Source organism: Bombina bombina, chromosome 2 (genome assembly GCF_027579735.1).
Source record: "Bombina bombina isolate aBomBom1 chromosome 2, aBomBom1.pri, whole genome shotgun sequence".
In the NCBI taxonomy this organism is placed as follows: Eukaryota; Metazoa; Chordata; class Amphibia; order Anura; family Bombinatoridae; genus Bombina; species Bombina bombina.
In genome coordinates this window covers 333,045,050-333,058,101 of record NC_069500.1, presented here as the reverse complement: position 1 = coordinate 333,058,101, position 13,052 = coordinate 333,045,050, and the positions used below count along the sequence as shown (strand labels likewise).

The 13,052-nt window shown below is 39.2% G+C and overlaps 1 protein-coding gene across 1 annotated transcript in view; it reads left to right on the top strand.

The window, feature by feature from the left end:
* FBXW8 (F-box and WD repeat domain containing 8) overlaps positions 1–13,052 on the top strand; it is a 527,093-nt gene that overhangs the window by 505,546 nt on the left and 8,495 nt on the right. Inside the window, exon 9 of the mRNA XM_053701689.1 lies at positions 9,392–9,565. Coding sequence (XP_053557664.1) covers positions 9,392–9,565 — 174 coding nt within the window. The remainder of the gene's footprint in view (positions 1–9,391; positions 9,566–13,052) is intronic.

Below are 13,052 nucleotides of genomic sequence, written 5' to 3'. Positions count from 1 at the left end.
GTCTGAGGGAGAAATTACTGATTTAGGGAACATTTCTCAGCAGGCTGAATCTGATGTGATTACTTTTAAATTTAAATTGGAACATCTCCGCATTTTGCTTAAGGAGGTATTATCCACTCTGGATGATTGTGAAAATTTGGTCATCCCAGAGAAACATAATTTTCGTCCCTTTCGTAAAAACGGACCAGCCCAAGGTGCTACGTCCTCTAAGCAAGAGGGTAATACTTCTCAGGCCAAGCCAGCTTGGAGACCAATGCAAGGCTGGAACAAGGGAAAGCAGGCCAAGAAACCTGCCACTGCTACCAAGACAGCATGAAATATTGGCCCCCGATCCGGGACCGGATCTGGTGGGGGGCAGACTCTCTCTCTTCGCTCAGGCTTGGGCAAGAGATGTTCTGGATCCTTGGGCGCTAGAAATAGTCTCCCAGGGTTATCTTCTGGAATTCAAGGGACTTCCCCCAAGGGGGAGGTTCCACAGGTCTCAGTTGTCTTCAGACCACATAAAAAGACAGGCGTTCTTACATTGTGTAGAAGACCTGTTAAAAATGGGAGTGATTCATCCTGTTCCATTGAGAGAACAAGGGATGGGGTTCTACTCCAATCTGTTCATAGTTCCCAAAAAAGAGGGAACGTTCAGACCAATCCTAGATCTCAAGATCTTAAACAAATTTCTCAAGGTCCCATCGTTCAAGATGGAAACCATTCGAACTATCCTTCCTTCCATCCAGGAAGGTCAATTCATGACCACGGTGGATTTAAAGGATGCGTATCTACATATTCCTATCCACAAGGAACATCATCGGTTCCTAAGGTTTGCATTCCTGGACAAACATTACCAGTTCGTGGCGCTTCCTTTCGGATTAGCCACTGCTCCAAGGATTTTCACAAAGGTACTAGGGTCCCTTCTAGCGGTGCTAAGACCAAGGGGCATTGCAGTAGTACCTTACCTGGACGACATTCTGATTCAAGCGTCGTCCCTCCCTCGAGCAAAGGCTCACACGGACATCGTCCTGGCCTTTCTCAGATCTCACGGCTGGAAAGTGAACGTGGAAAAGAGTTCTCTATCCCCGTCAACAAGGGTTCCCTTCTTGGGAACAATTATAGACTCCTCAGAAATGAGGATTTTTCTAACAGAGGCCAGAAAGACAAAACTTCTGGACTCTTGTCGAATTCTTCATTCCGTTCCTCTTCCTTCCGTAGCTCAGTGCATGGAAGTGATCGGGTTGATGGTAGCGGCAATGGACATAGTTCCTTTTGCGCGCATTCATCTAAGACCATTACAACTGTGCATGCTCAGTCAGTGGAATGGGGACTATACAGACTTGTCTCCAAAGATACAAGTAAACCAGAGGACCAGAGACTCACTCCGTTGGTGGCTGTCCCTGGACAACCTGTCACGAGGGATGACATTCCGCAGACCAGAGTGGGTCATTGTCACGACCGACGCCAGTCTGATGGGCTGGGGCGCGGTCTGGGGATCCCTGAAAGCTCAGGGTCTTTGGTCTCGGGAAGAATCTCTTCTACCGATAAATATTCTGGAACTGAGAGCGATATTCAATGCTCTCAAGGCTTGGCCTCAGCTAGCGAGGACCAAGTTCATACGGTTTCAATCAGACAACATGACGACTGTTGCGTACATCAACCATCAGGGGGGAACAAGGAGTTCCCTAGCGATGGAAGAAGTGACCAAGATTATTCTATGGGCGGAGTCTCACTCCTGCCACCTGTCTGCTATCCACATCCCGGGAGTGGAAAATTGGGAAGCGGATTTTCTGAGTCGTCAGACATTGCATCCGGGGGAGTGGGAACTCCATCCGGAAATCTTTGCCCAAGTCACTCAACTATGGGGCATTCCAGACATGGATCTGATGGCCTCTCGTCAGAACTTCAAAGTTCCTTGCTACGGGTCCAGATCCAGGGATCCCAAGGCGGCTCTAGTGGATGCACTAGTAGCACCTTGGACCTTCAAACTAGCTTATGTGTTCCCGCCGTTTCCTCTCATCCCCAGGCTGGTAGCCAGGATCAATCAGGAGAGGGCGTCGGTGATCTTGATAGCTCCTGCGTGGCCACGCAGGACTTGGTATGCAGATCTGGTGAATATGTCATCGGCTCCACCTTGGAAGCTACCTTTGAGACGAGACCTTCTTGTTCAGGGTCCGTTCGAACATCCGAATCTGGTTTCACTCCAGCTGACTGCTTGGAGATTGAACGCTTGATTTTATCGAAGCGAGGTTTCTCAGATTCTGTTATCGATACTCTTGTTCAGGCCAGAAAGCCTGTAACTAGAAAGATTTACCACAAAATTTGGAAAAAATATATCTGTTGGTGTGAATCTAAAGGATTCCCTTGGGACAAGGTTAAGATTCCTAGGATTCTATCCTTCCTTCAAGAAGGATTGGAAAAAGGATTATCGGCAAGTTCCCTGAAGGGACAGATTTCTGCCTTGTCGGTGTTACTTCACAAAAAACTGGCAGCTGTGCCAGATGTTCAAGCCTTTGTTCAGGCTCTGGTTAGAATCAAGCCTGTTTACAAACCTTTGACTCCTCCTTGGAGTCTCAATTTAGTTCTTTCAGTTCTTCAGGGGGTTCCGTTTGAACCCTTACATTCCGTTGATATTAAGTTATTATCTTGGAAAGTTTTGTTTTTAGTTGCAATTTCTTCTGCTAGAAGAGTTTCAGAATTATCTGCTCTGCAGTGTTCTCCTCCTTATCGGGTGTTCCATGCAGATAAGGTGGTTTTACGTACTAAACCTGGTTTTCTTCCAAAAGTTGTTTCTAACAAAAACATTAACCAGGAGATTATCGTACCTTCTCTGTGTCCGAAACCAGTTTCAAAGAAGGAACGCTTGTTGCACAATTTGGATGTTGTTCGCGCTCTAAAATTCTATTTAGATGCTACAAAGGATTTTAGACAAACATCTTCCTTGTTTGTTGTTTATTCAGGTAAAAGGAGAGGTCAAAAAGCAACTTCTACCTCTCTCTCTTTTTGGATTAAAAGCATCATCAGATTGGCTTACGAGACTGCCGGACGGCAGCCTCCCGAAAGAATCACAGCTCATTCCACTAGGGCTGTGGCTTCCACATGGGCCTTCAAGAACGAGGCTTCTGTTGATCAGATATGTAGGGCAGCGACTTGGTCTTCACTGCACACTTTTTCCAAATTTTACAAGTTTGATACTTTTGCTTCTTCTGAGGCTATTTTTGGGAGAAAGGTTTTGCAAGCCGTGGTGCCTTCCATTTAGGTGACCTGATTTGCTCCCTCCCTTCATCCGTGTCCTAAAGCTTTGGTATTGGTTCCCACAAGTAAGGATGACGCCGTGGACCGGACACACCTATGTTGGAGAAAACAGAATTTATGTTTACCTGATAAATTTCTTTCTCCAACGGTGTGTCCGGTCCACGGCCCGCCCTGGTTTTTTAATCAGGTCTGATAATTTATTTTCTTTAACTACAGTCACCACGGTACCATATGGTTTCTCCTATGCTATTATTCCTCCTTAACGTCGGTCGAATGACTGGGGTAGGCGGAGCCTAGGAGGGATCATGTGACCAGCTTTGCTGGGCTCTTTGCCATTTCCTGTTGGGGAAGAGAATATCCCACAAGTAAGGATGACGCCGTGGACCGGACACACCGTTGGAGAAAGAAATTTATCAGGTAAACATAAATTCTGTTTTTGCAATTTTGAAAGTGGACAAATGCTCTCTAATTCTGGACCTCATGTCCCTTGACGTGAGGCCCACATATAGCAAATTACAGCTTGTACATGTTATCAGGTAAATAACATAGCTGGTGGTACAGTTGAGGCATGTCTTAATGTCAAAATGTTTGCCATTAGTGGTCAAAATTAATTCTTTCGTGATTTGGGCATACTCACAAGGCCTGTATCTGCTGCTGTCACATTTAAACATTCCGAGATGCCTCAGTCAAGAACTCCTATTACTTGATACACTCTCTAGTTGTGTAGGTGCCAGTATACTACCTAAGCTTTTGGTCTTTTTGTAGAACATTTGACACCCTGTTCTACTACATTGACCAAATGGTCATCCGCTGCCAAAAGGTGAAAGTGTTTTTTCACTATTTTGCAAATCTGTGTATACTGTGTACTGAACTCTGTCACAAAATGGACCCCATTGAAGCTGCGCTCAGTTATCCTTTGTTTTTCTCCTAAGAGAATATCTTTCGGAATTAGCTCTACCTCTCTGAGTTTGTACGATAGATCTTTAGCTTCCTTGTCAAAATCCTTTTGATCCAAACAATTTCTACGTAACCTTGTAAATTGTCCCTTTGCCACTGCAAACCTAGTTTCCTTCGGATGACAGCTATTGCCATGTAACAGTGTATTCCCTGTTATTGGCTTGTGGTACACTATAGTTGATACCTTAACACCATTGACTCCTCTCAGGGTAAGGTCCAGAAAATTTATTTCGGTAGTATTCATCTCAAACGTGAATTTCAAATTCATGTCATTGTTGTTAAGGTATGTAACAAAAGAAAGAATATCATTTGGATCTCCCGTCCAAATGAACAGGAGATCATCAATGTATCTCCTATAGAACATTATTCAGCTCAGAAATGGATTCCCCTCTCCAAAGATGCGGCCTAGCTCCCACCAACCTAAATAAAGGTTTGCATATGATGGGGCAAATTTGGCTCCCATTGCTGTGCCGCATCTTTGGAGAAAGAACTGACCTTCAAACCTGAAAAAATGATGTGTAAGTAGAAATTGTATAATCCTTACTACATAAGTTTGTAAATCTTCTGAAAGATTCCCAAACATTCTCAAACAGTTAGAAACCGCTTCAATGCCTTTTTGTGTGGTATACTTGAATATAAGGCAACTGCATCAACAGTAAGCCAAGTGTAATCTGTTCTCCATACAATATCTTTGACCACATTGATAACATGCTTAGTGTCTCTAATGTATGAACCTAGTGCTGGTTCCAAGGGCTGTAGAATCGAATCCACCCACTGTGAGAGGTGTTCCAATAAAGAATCAATCCCACTCACAATGTGTCTTCCTTGAACATTCACCAAAGACTTATGAACCTTTGGCAGATGGTGAAACCAGGGGGTCTTGGGAAATTTAACATCCAAATATTCAATAGTTTGGTTCTCTTCCATCATCCAAAATCTGCCTTAGTTCATGACTGTATTTCTCTGTAGGATCCCTGTCCAAAATTGAATACTCATCTAAATTCAACAGTTGGCGGTGTGCTTCAGCTATATAGGACCTCTTGTCCAGGATACTAGGAAGTCCAGGATACTAGGAAGGCACTGAGATATTCTTCCAGGAAGCGGTAAGAGACTGATGTTTCTATACTATTTCGTGGGGCAACTGACAGTTGAAATTTAATAAGGGGAGTGCAGTGAGGAGTGTTCCGGAGCACACTTGGAGTTTAAAAAGTGTGATTATTTTGTCTAAGCTAGTGAACTCGTTTCCTGAACGTATTGTATAAAATTGAGAGTCAGACTTTCTCAGTCGTCAGACTTTCCATTCAAGAGAATGGTCCCTCAGCCAGGAGGGCTTCAATCAGATTGTGAATAAGTGAGGTTTACGGACATATATCTGATGGCCTCTTGTGTTGAATCACAAACTGCTGAAATACTGTGCATGAACTTGAGATCCTCGGGTGGAAATGATGCTCTAGTGGTTCCTTGGATTTTTTGTCTCATTTACATGTTCTGCTGCCCAGGATAATTGCATGTATTTGTCAAGAGAAGGCATCAGTTATTCTGATTGCTCCAGCCTTGCCCCGCAGGACAGGGTATGCAGATCTGGCTGAAATGTCCAGTTCTCCACCTTGGTCCTTGCCGTTAAGAAAAGATCTTCTGCCCCAAGGTCCTTTCTTTCATCCAGATTTAAAGGCTCTAAAATTGACTGCTTGGAGATTGAATGTTTACAGTAATTTTGCATTAGGTTTCTTTGATTTAGAGGGTTCTTTGATTTAGTTATCAATACTTTGATACCAGCAAGGAAACCTGTAACAAGATTTCGCTAGGATTTTTTTAGGATACCTAGGGTCTTTCAGTTTCTTCAGGGTGGTTTGTATAAGGGTTTATCAGCCAGTTCCTTAAAAGGCCAGATTTCAGCTCTTTCAGTTTTGCATCATAGGAAGCTAGCTAGCCTGTGAGACATTCAAGTGTTCATTAAGTCTTTCATTAGACTTAGACTGGTTGTAAAGCCTCCTCCATGGAACCTCAGTTTGGTTTTGAAAGTTGCCGTTTTTCTCTGTTTGAGCCTTTTTATGATTTATATATTGTTGTTGACATGGAAGGTTTTTGTTTCTTCCAAGTCTCTGCGCTTTCTTGCAAAGATCTTTAACTTTCTTCAAGATAAAGCAGTTCTTTGAACTCACATCGGCTTCTTGACTAAGGTAGTTTCTTCTAATAACATTAACCAAGAGCTTGTGGTTCATTCCTCATGGTCAAATCCAAAGAATTTTAAGGAACATATTTTACATAATTTAAAGTTTTATCTTCAATCTACTTGAGAATTTAGGCAATCTTCACGTTTATTTTTTTCATTACTCAAGCCAGTGTAAAGGTCAAAAGGCTACTGCAGTTAATTTGACCTCCTGGTTGAAACAGTTAATCAGGAAAGCTTATACTTGGAGGCAAAAAAACCTCCACCCCGTATTACAGCTCACTTTACGAGGTCTGTTTCCACTTGATGCACTTTCAAAATTAAGGCTTCCGTAGAACAAATTTGTAAAGTCAAAATTGGTCTTCATACTTTCACAAAGTTTTATCATTTTGATGTTTGTGCTTCTTCAGAAGCTGTATTTGGAAGGAAAGTTCTCCAGGCCGCTGTGTCTGGTCAGTGATGTGCCTGCCTTCTTTTTTATGTCTTTCCTTTTCTTGGTATTGTGGACTACACAGCTTGGATAGTAGATCCCAGAAGTTATAGCTCATAGACTCTCACCACCTTATGAAAGAAAAAAAAGTATTCTTATCTGATAAATTAGTTTCTTTTTTATTGGTTAGAGTCCATGCGACACACTTGTTATTTTTGTACCTTTTATTGTTTTCTAGTCTCTCATTCCCTGCTTTATCCATTTCTGCTTTTCTGTTTTTCTCCTCTTCTTGGCTCTACTTTAGACTAGTAGCTGCATAGATGTGGGTGGGATGAAAAGCTCTTGGTGTGTTGGGAATATTGTGTGCCTCCTAGTTATGAAGTTATGGCTCATAGACTCTCACCACCATGAAAGAAAGAAATGTATCAAGTAAGAAGAAATTTTATTTGAGTTCAAGTTACATCATTTAATGGCACTAGTTCAACCATATTAGTGACTTTTTATTAAACCCAAGTATGTAGGTACTGGAAAATTATGCAACATAGCTGTAAACAACTGACTAGAAAATATCACCTGAACATCTGTATGTAAAAAAGATATTTTACCTCAAAATGTCCTCAGTAGCCACATCCTATTGTAATGGACTTTAAGCAGCCAATTAGGATGCTAGTCTTGGAACTTGCACGGGAGCGTGCATCTGCCATGTTCAGACACAGTTATGTTATTTCCCTCCCCAATTTATGGAAGTTAACTATAAAATCTCATGAGATCACAGTAAAGTAAAGTGTGACATCAGCGAAGCTGGTTGAAATTTTGAGGTAAATATCTTTTTTACATAGAGATGTTCAGGGGATATTTTCATCTCTAGTTTTTATAGTTATTCTGGAGCACTCGCAAGTGATTTCACATATGTGTATTATTATTATATGGGTATTATTATTATTATTATTATTAATAGACAAAAATGTGCCTATTAAAATGTGACCTGGGCTTGCACAGGTTTAAAACTGAAAACAGTCAAAGGTATTCCACTTGAAGCAGCCCAAAACAGGTTTTCAAGGAGTCAAGGCATAATAAAAAGACCAAAAATCCTGTTAAAGCTACTTGAAAACTATTTTTTGATCAGTTTGAATCCGTTTGAAAGGCTAATGATAATTGTGCAATTCCAAGGTTTTCAGGTGGACTGGAATGGCTTTGAATTCGAAAACCTTTCAAACAACCATGTGAGACATTCACACAGGAATTTTGATAATATATATATATATATATATATATATATATAAGCATCTGCTTTTCTCTTTGGATGCTTGTATTATTATTTTAAAGCACCCCGGGCAGGCTGAATGATGATCATGTCACCGTGAGTGCTTCTACCTCTTTGGATAGTATATATATATATATATATATATATATATATATATATATATATATATATATATATATATAAACTCTACAATATACGTTCATTATTTATTTTGTCCACTTTTCCTGTAATTCAATTCTGAAATTGTGAGCTTTTCAGTTCTTGTTAGAAATGGAAGTGCAGAGCGCAATTATATTCCACACAGCCATTGGCTGCACATTCTAGTGACCTATTTATAACTGTCCCTAATTGGCCACAGCAGAGAAGGTAACCTAAGTTACAACAAGGTAGCTCCCATTGGTTTATAGACATTAAAACTTTACACTTATTTTGTCAATATTTAAACTAATAACAATTAAAAAAAATACAACATAATCTATATGTTATTCTTAGACTAATAATTTTTTTGAATGCATCATTCTAGCAAGCATTTATTTAGTGTTTAATGTCCCTTTAAATGTCCAGTTTTTTAAAGTCATTAAGTGTTTGCTAAATATAAAAGGCCTCCTGTGCCTAAACTTATTACAAATATGGAGTAGAAAGAAGTGAGGGGCAGTCAATGGGGTCAAATCGCTTATGTTTAGGAGCGTTACTGGCTGCCAAAGGGTAAAATTATTGATTTGTATGTTACTGGCAGCCAAGTGGTAAAATTACTGCTTAACTGTGAAAAATACACATTGTGGGATCAAGAACGAGGGCTAAAGTAAAGATTTTGGTTGAACATTGTGTGACCCCATCTCCCATTGTGCCCAGACAGCGAGTTATTGTCCAGTATTTTTATGGAGGATAACGAGCAACCCTAGTGGCTACACTTATATGCTTCTTGTCATTGGCTCACACAATGTTTTAGCTAGATTCTACTAGTGTATTACTGCTCCTTCAACATAGGATACCAAGAGAATGAAGCTAATTTGATAATAGGAATACATTTAAAAGTTGACTAAAATTGTATGTGCTATATAAATCGTTAAAGAAACATTGTCGGTTTACTGTCCCTTTAACAAATACATACTGGCTACTCCAATTAGTGCAAGTTGTGAGGGAAGTTTGGCTATTGGAAAAAAAAATGCAGCAAACAAGTTGTTAAGGGATTCATAACATGTTTCATTAATATAAGCCTTGCAATTTATACTATTAAAAACCTGACAAAATTAGCAACAGTTTAAACTCACCTGTATTTGACAGTAACCTATACATTTGAATGTATGATAACCCTCATTGTACTTTTGCACAGGGTGCGTGTGTATGACATGCGATGCAGTAAATCCCTCTGTTCATTTTATGCCCACCACCTTGGTGTCTCAGCAGCCTATATGGATGATTGGAAAGTAGTCTCTGGAGGAGAAGAGGGTCTGACGTGCGTCTGGGACCAGAGAATGGGCACAAAGCTTTGGGAAATGCATGCTAGGTAATGACATTATGTTATCTCAAGTAATCAAGGGCCAAGATTGTATCTTCTAGGACATGTAAAAAATGTAAATTGCATAAGTGTAATGAATATATACAAATGCACTTAAAGTGATTGTAAATTCATACCAACTGCTCAACATATTTTAAAAGCTTGTATCCTAACTAGCATATCGATATGCTTTTTTTAATATTAAAAACATCAGTTTACTGAATAACTTAAATTTTATTACGGTAACGTTAGTTTTATATTCAGCCTCTCTCGAAACTTTTCTAAGCTACTGCTTTGATTGACATACATTTTAGCCAATTATTGGCTCACCATGTGCCCCATGTTAAAAAGTACCTGCACGCTCCCGTGCTCTGAACTCACTAATTGTGATGCAATGCGCATGCGCAACTCTTACGCTACTTGCGCATATGACATAGAGAATCCTAGAGCTGTTGGTATGAATTTACAATCACTTTAATGTGCTCATATTTAAATTACTTATTGAATTGTAGAAAATTGAGATGATGGGATATGCATGCTTGAAAATCATTTTCCATAAATCTTTGAACATACTTTAAACATTAGTTTTTAAAACTCTTTTACTAACTATAAGATTTGATTGAATTTGAACAATTTTAATTTAGTTTTATTATTAAGTTCATGTAAATTTTAGTCAAAATACCAAATAGCAATGTAGTTATTTTACATTTCAAGATATCAGAAAGACCTTAAATGGATAGAAAGGTCAAAATTGAAATGTGCGTGGGTGCATTGCAATTTTAAATAGTATTTTTACAATATACTTCCATTAGCAAAAATGTTTCTAGTATAAGTATTGTTTTTCAGCATCAAACACACATATTCTGTGTGTATTCAAGCACCAGTGTTGGGGGGGTGTATTGTGTCTGTGAAGACTTGCAAGCCACTGTTGATTCTCTGAGAGGATGGGCTGCTTGAATACTGGTGCACGGGCACTCACAGCATATATGTGCATAGCTGCTGAAAAAGTAATAACTTTGACTAGAAATACTTTTGCCAATGGAAGTATATTGCAAAAATTTTGACCTTTCTAACCCTTTAATTTCACATAGTATTTAGCAGAACTCTGCTGTGTTTCTCTTTGTCATGATAGTTATATTGAATAATGTTTTACTTAGCATAATCTTTCTGCAAAATTGCTTTATGCCACTAGATGGTGCTGCATTACTTCAGGAATGTAGAAATACAAATGCTGTTTATTTTGGGATTTTCCTATTATAGATGACTTGTCAAGCCTGTATTGCATGCAGTAAATTTATAGTTTGCCTCCAGTAATAAGCATTTGTTTTTAAAAGACCAGGATTCGTTTTTCTTCTATAAGGTGATGAGAGTCCACAAACAATCACCTGTGGGATTCAATTCCTAACCAGTAGGAGTAGGCAAAAAATACCCAACATACCAAGAGCTTTTAATCCATCCAACTTCCTATGCGCCTTAGTCTTATTTTTTGCCTCCACAGGAAAAGTTGATAATTGAGTTGCTCCAGATTCTTTGTTGACAGGGGTTCTCAGACTTATGTAAGACCCATTATCCCGAAAGCCAGGATAGGACAGAGGGCTGTACAGAAGTAGTATCTGCAGTGGGAGTAATTCTCCTGCAGGAGTTTATCACTAGCCTGCCCCAGGTGTCACTGGGACTTGTCCTTCAGCCTCCTCCTGTTGATCTTCGTAAAATAACTTTTTTGCTGATTCCTCTGCTTATGTACACAGCACTGGATGGGCTCGTCTACTGGAAGTGGGTGCAGAACAGGTAAGTATCTTTTATGCACTAATATAGCCGACAGGCTATTAGTAGGTAAAAACATATAATGTATATTCTAGCCAGGGGACCAGGTAAGCACACTTGCCTTACACTATACAGGTCACAAATACTTTACATTACTTTTACAATCTGTACTAGTGAGTCTGTTGTATCTTAAACTACTTTGTGCATCTTTACTTCTCAAAGTTCCTTTTTAATTAGCTATGGAGATGAGCACACTCTTTATTTGTAGGATTATGGGTGGTTTTGCAGTTTAATTTTTTTTTATTGTAGCAAGCAGTGTTCCTTCTAAGGACAGATTTTGAGCGGCCCAGCAGTGAAACCGTGAATTAGTGAACCACACCCTGCAGTTAACAAACACTATAGAATGCAGAGAGCAATGTATGGTTACCTTATTAACTGTTTCACTTCTAGGCCTTAGAGAGAATAATGGCAGCAAGTTTAAAGGGACAGTCAACGTAAAAATTGTTATTGTTTAAAAAGATAGATAATCCCTTTACTACCCATTCCCCAGCTTTGCACAACAAACATGGTTATATTAACATACTTTATAACCTTTAAACCTCTAAATTTCTGTCTGTTTCTAAGTCCCTAAAGACAGCCCCATGATCACATGCTTTTGTATTTGCTTTTCACAACAGGGTAAGCTAGTTCATGTGAGCCATATAGATAACATTGTGCTGACACCCGTGGATTCTAACAACACAGCACTAATTGGCTTAAATGCAAGTCAATAGATAAAGTCATGTGATCAGGGGGCCTTCAGAAGATGCTTAGAAACAATGTAATCACAATGGTAAAATGGGTAATAAAGGAATTATCTATCTTTTTAAACAATAAAATGCTTTGAGTTGACTGTCCCTTAACCAGGTTTTGTCTGCACAGTTATGCTTTAGGAAACCAGCTGTTATTGCCTGTAAGTGTATATGTAGATAGATAGATAAATAGATAGTTAGGTAGATATATAGATAGATACATAGATATAGATATTTAAAATATTTAACCATTTTTGTTTATTGGTTGTGTTTATCTGTGCCCTGGTACAAGTTCTCTTTCTATGGAGCAGACTGGAGCTGTCTCCTCTACTTTATTACAGTCTGATCCCTTTCATATGGTTGCTCCTAAACGATGTTACCCCCTAGGGTATTTCTAAGGAGGGCCAGTGGATTTTTCTCCTGGGTTTAAAGATTATGTGCACTTTACAATTATTAAGATTTTGGCAGCTATGCCTCCTTCAAGTAAACATAACTGTCTAACCTTATACATGATACGAGTTCTCTTAATGTTAATAGTGGCAGGAAGGCTCAAGGGTTTTGGAAAGATTTAGAGAATTCTGTTCTTTATTCTGTGGGCATATTTTATTATCTGATGATCAAAACTCTAACCTTGATCAAGATTCCGAGGCTTCTTCATTTATTTTAAAGATTTAACATTTTTACTTATTACATGACGTTTTGCAGGATCCTAATTCATTTGAGAAAAAGTCAGTGAAACTGCTTGATTTAATTGTTTTGCCTGCAGCCAAGTCTTCTGGTTTTTTTCTGCTCCTAAGACAATGTCTAAGATAATTTGTAAAGAATGTAATATACCGGGAATCTCCTTTACTCCTTTAAATAATTATAAGATGTTTCCTCTTCATGCTTCCAACGTAGAGATTTGGGAGGCTATCCCTAAAGTAAACAGAACTAATTCCACT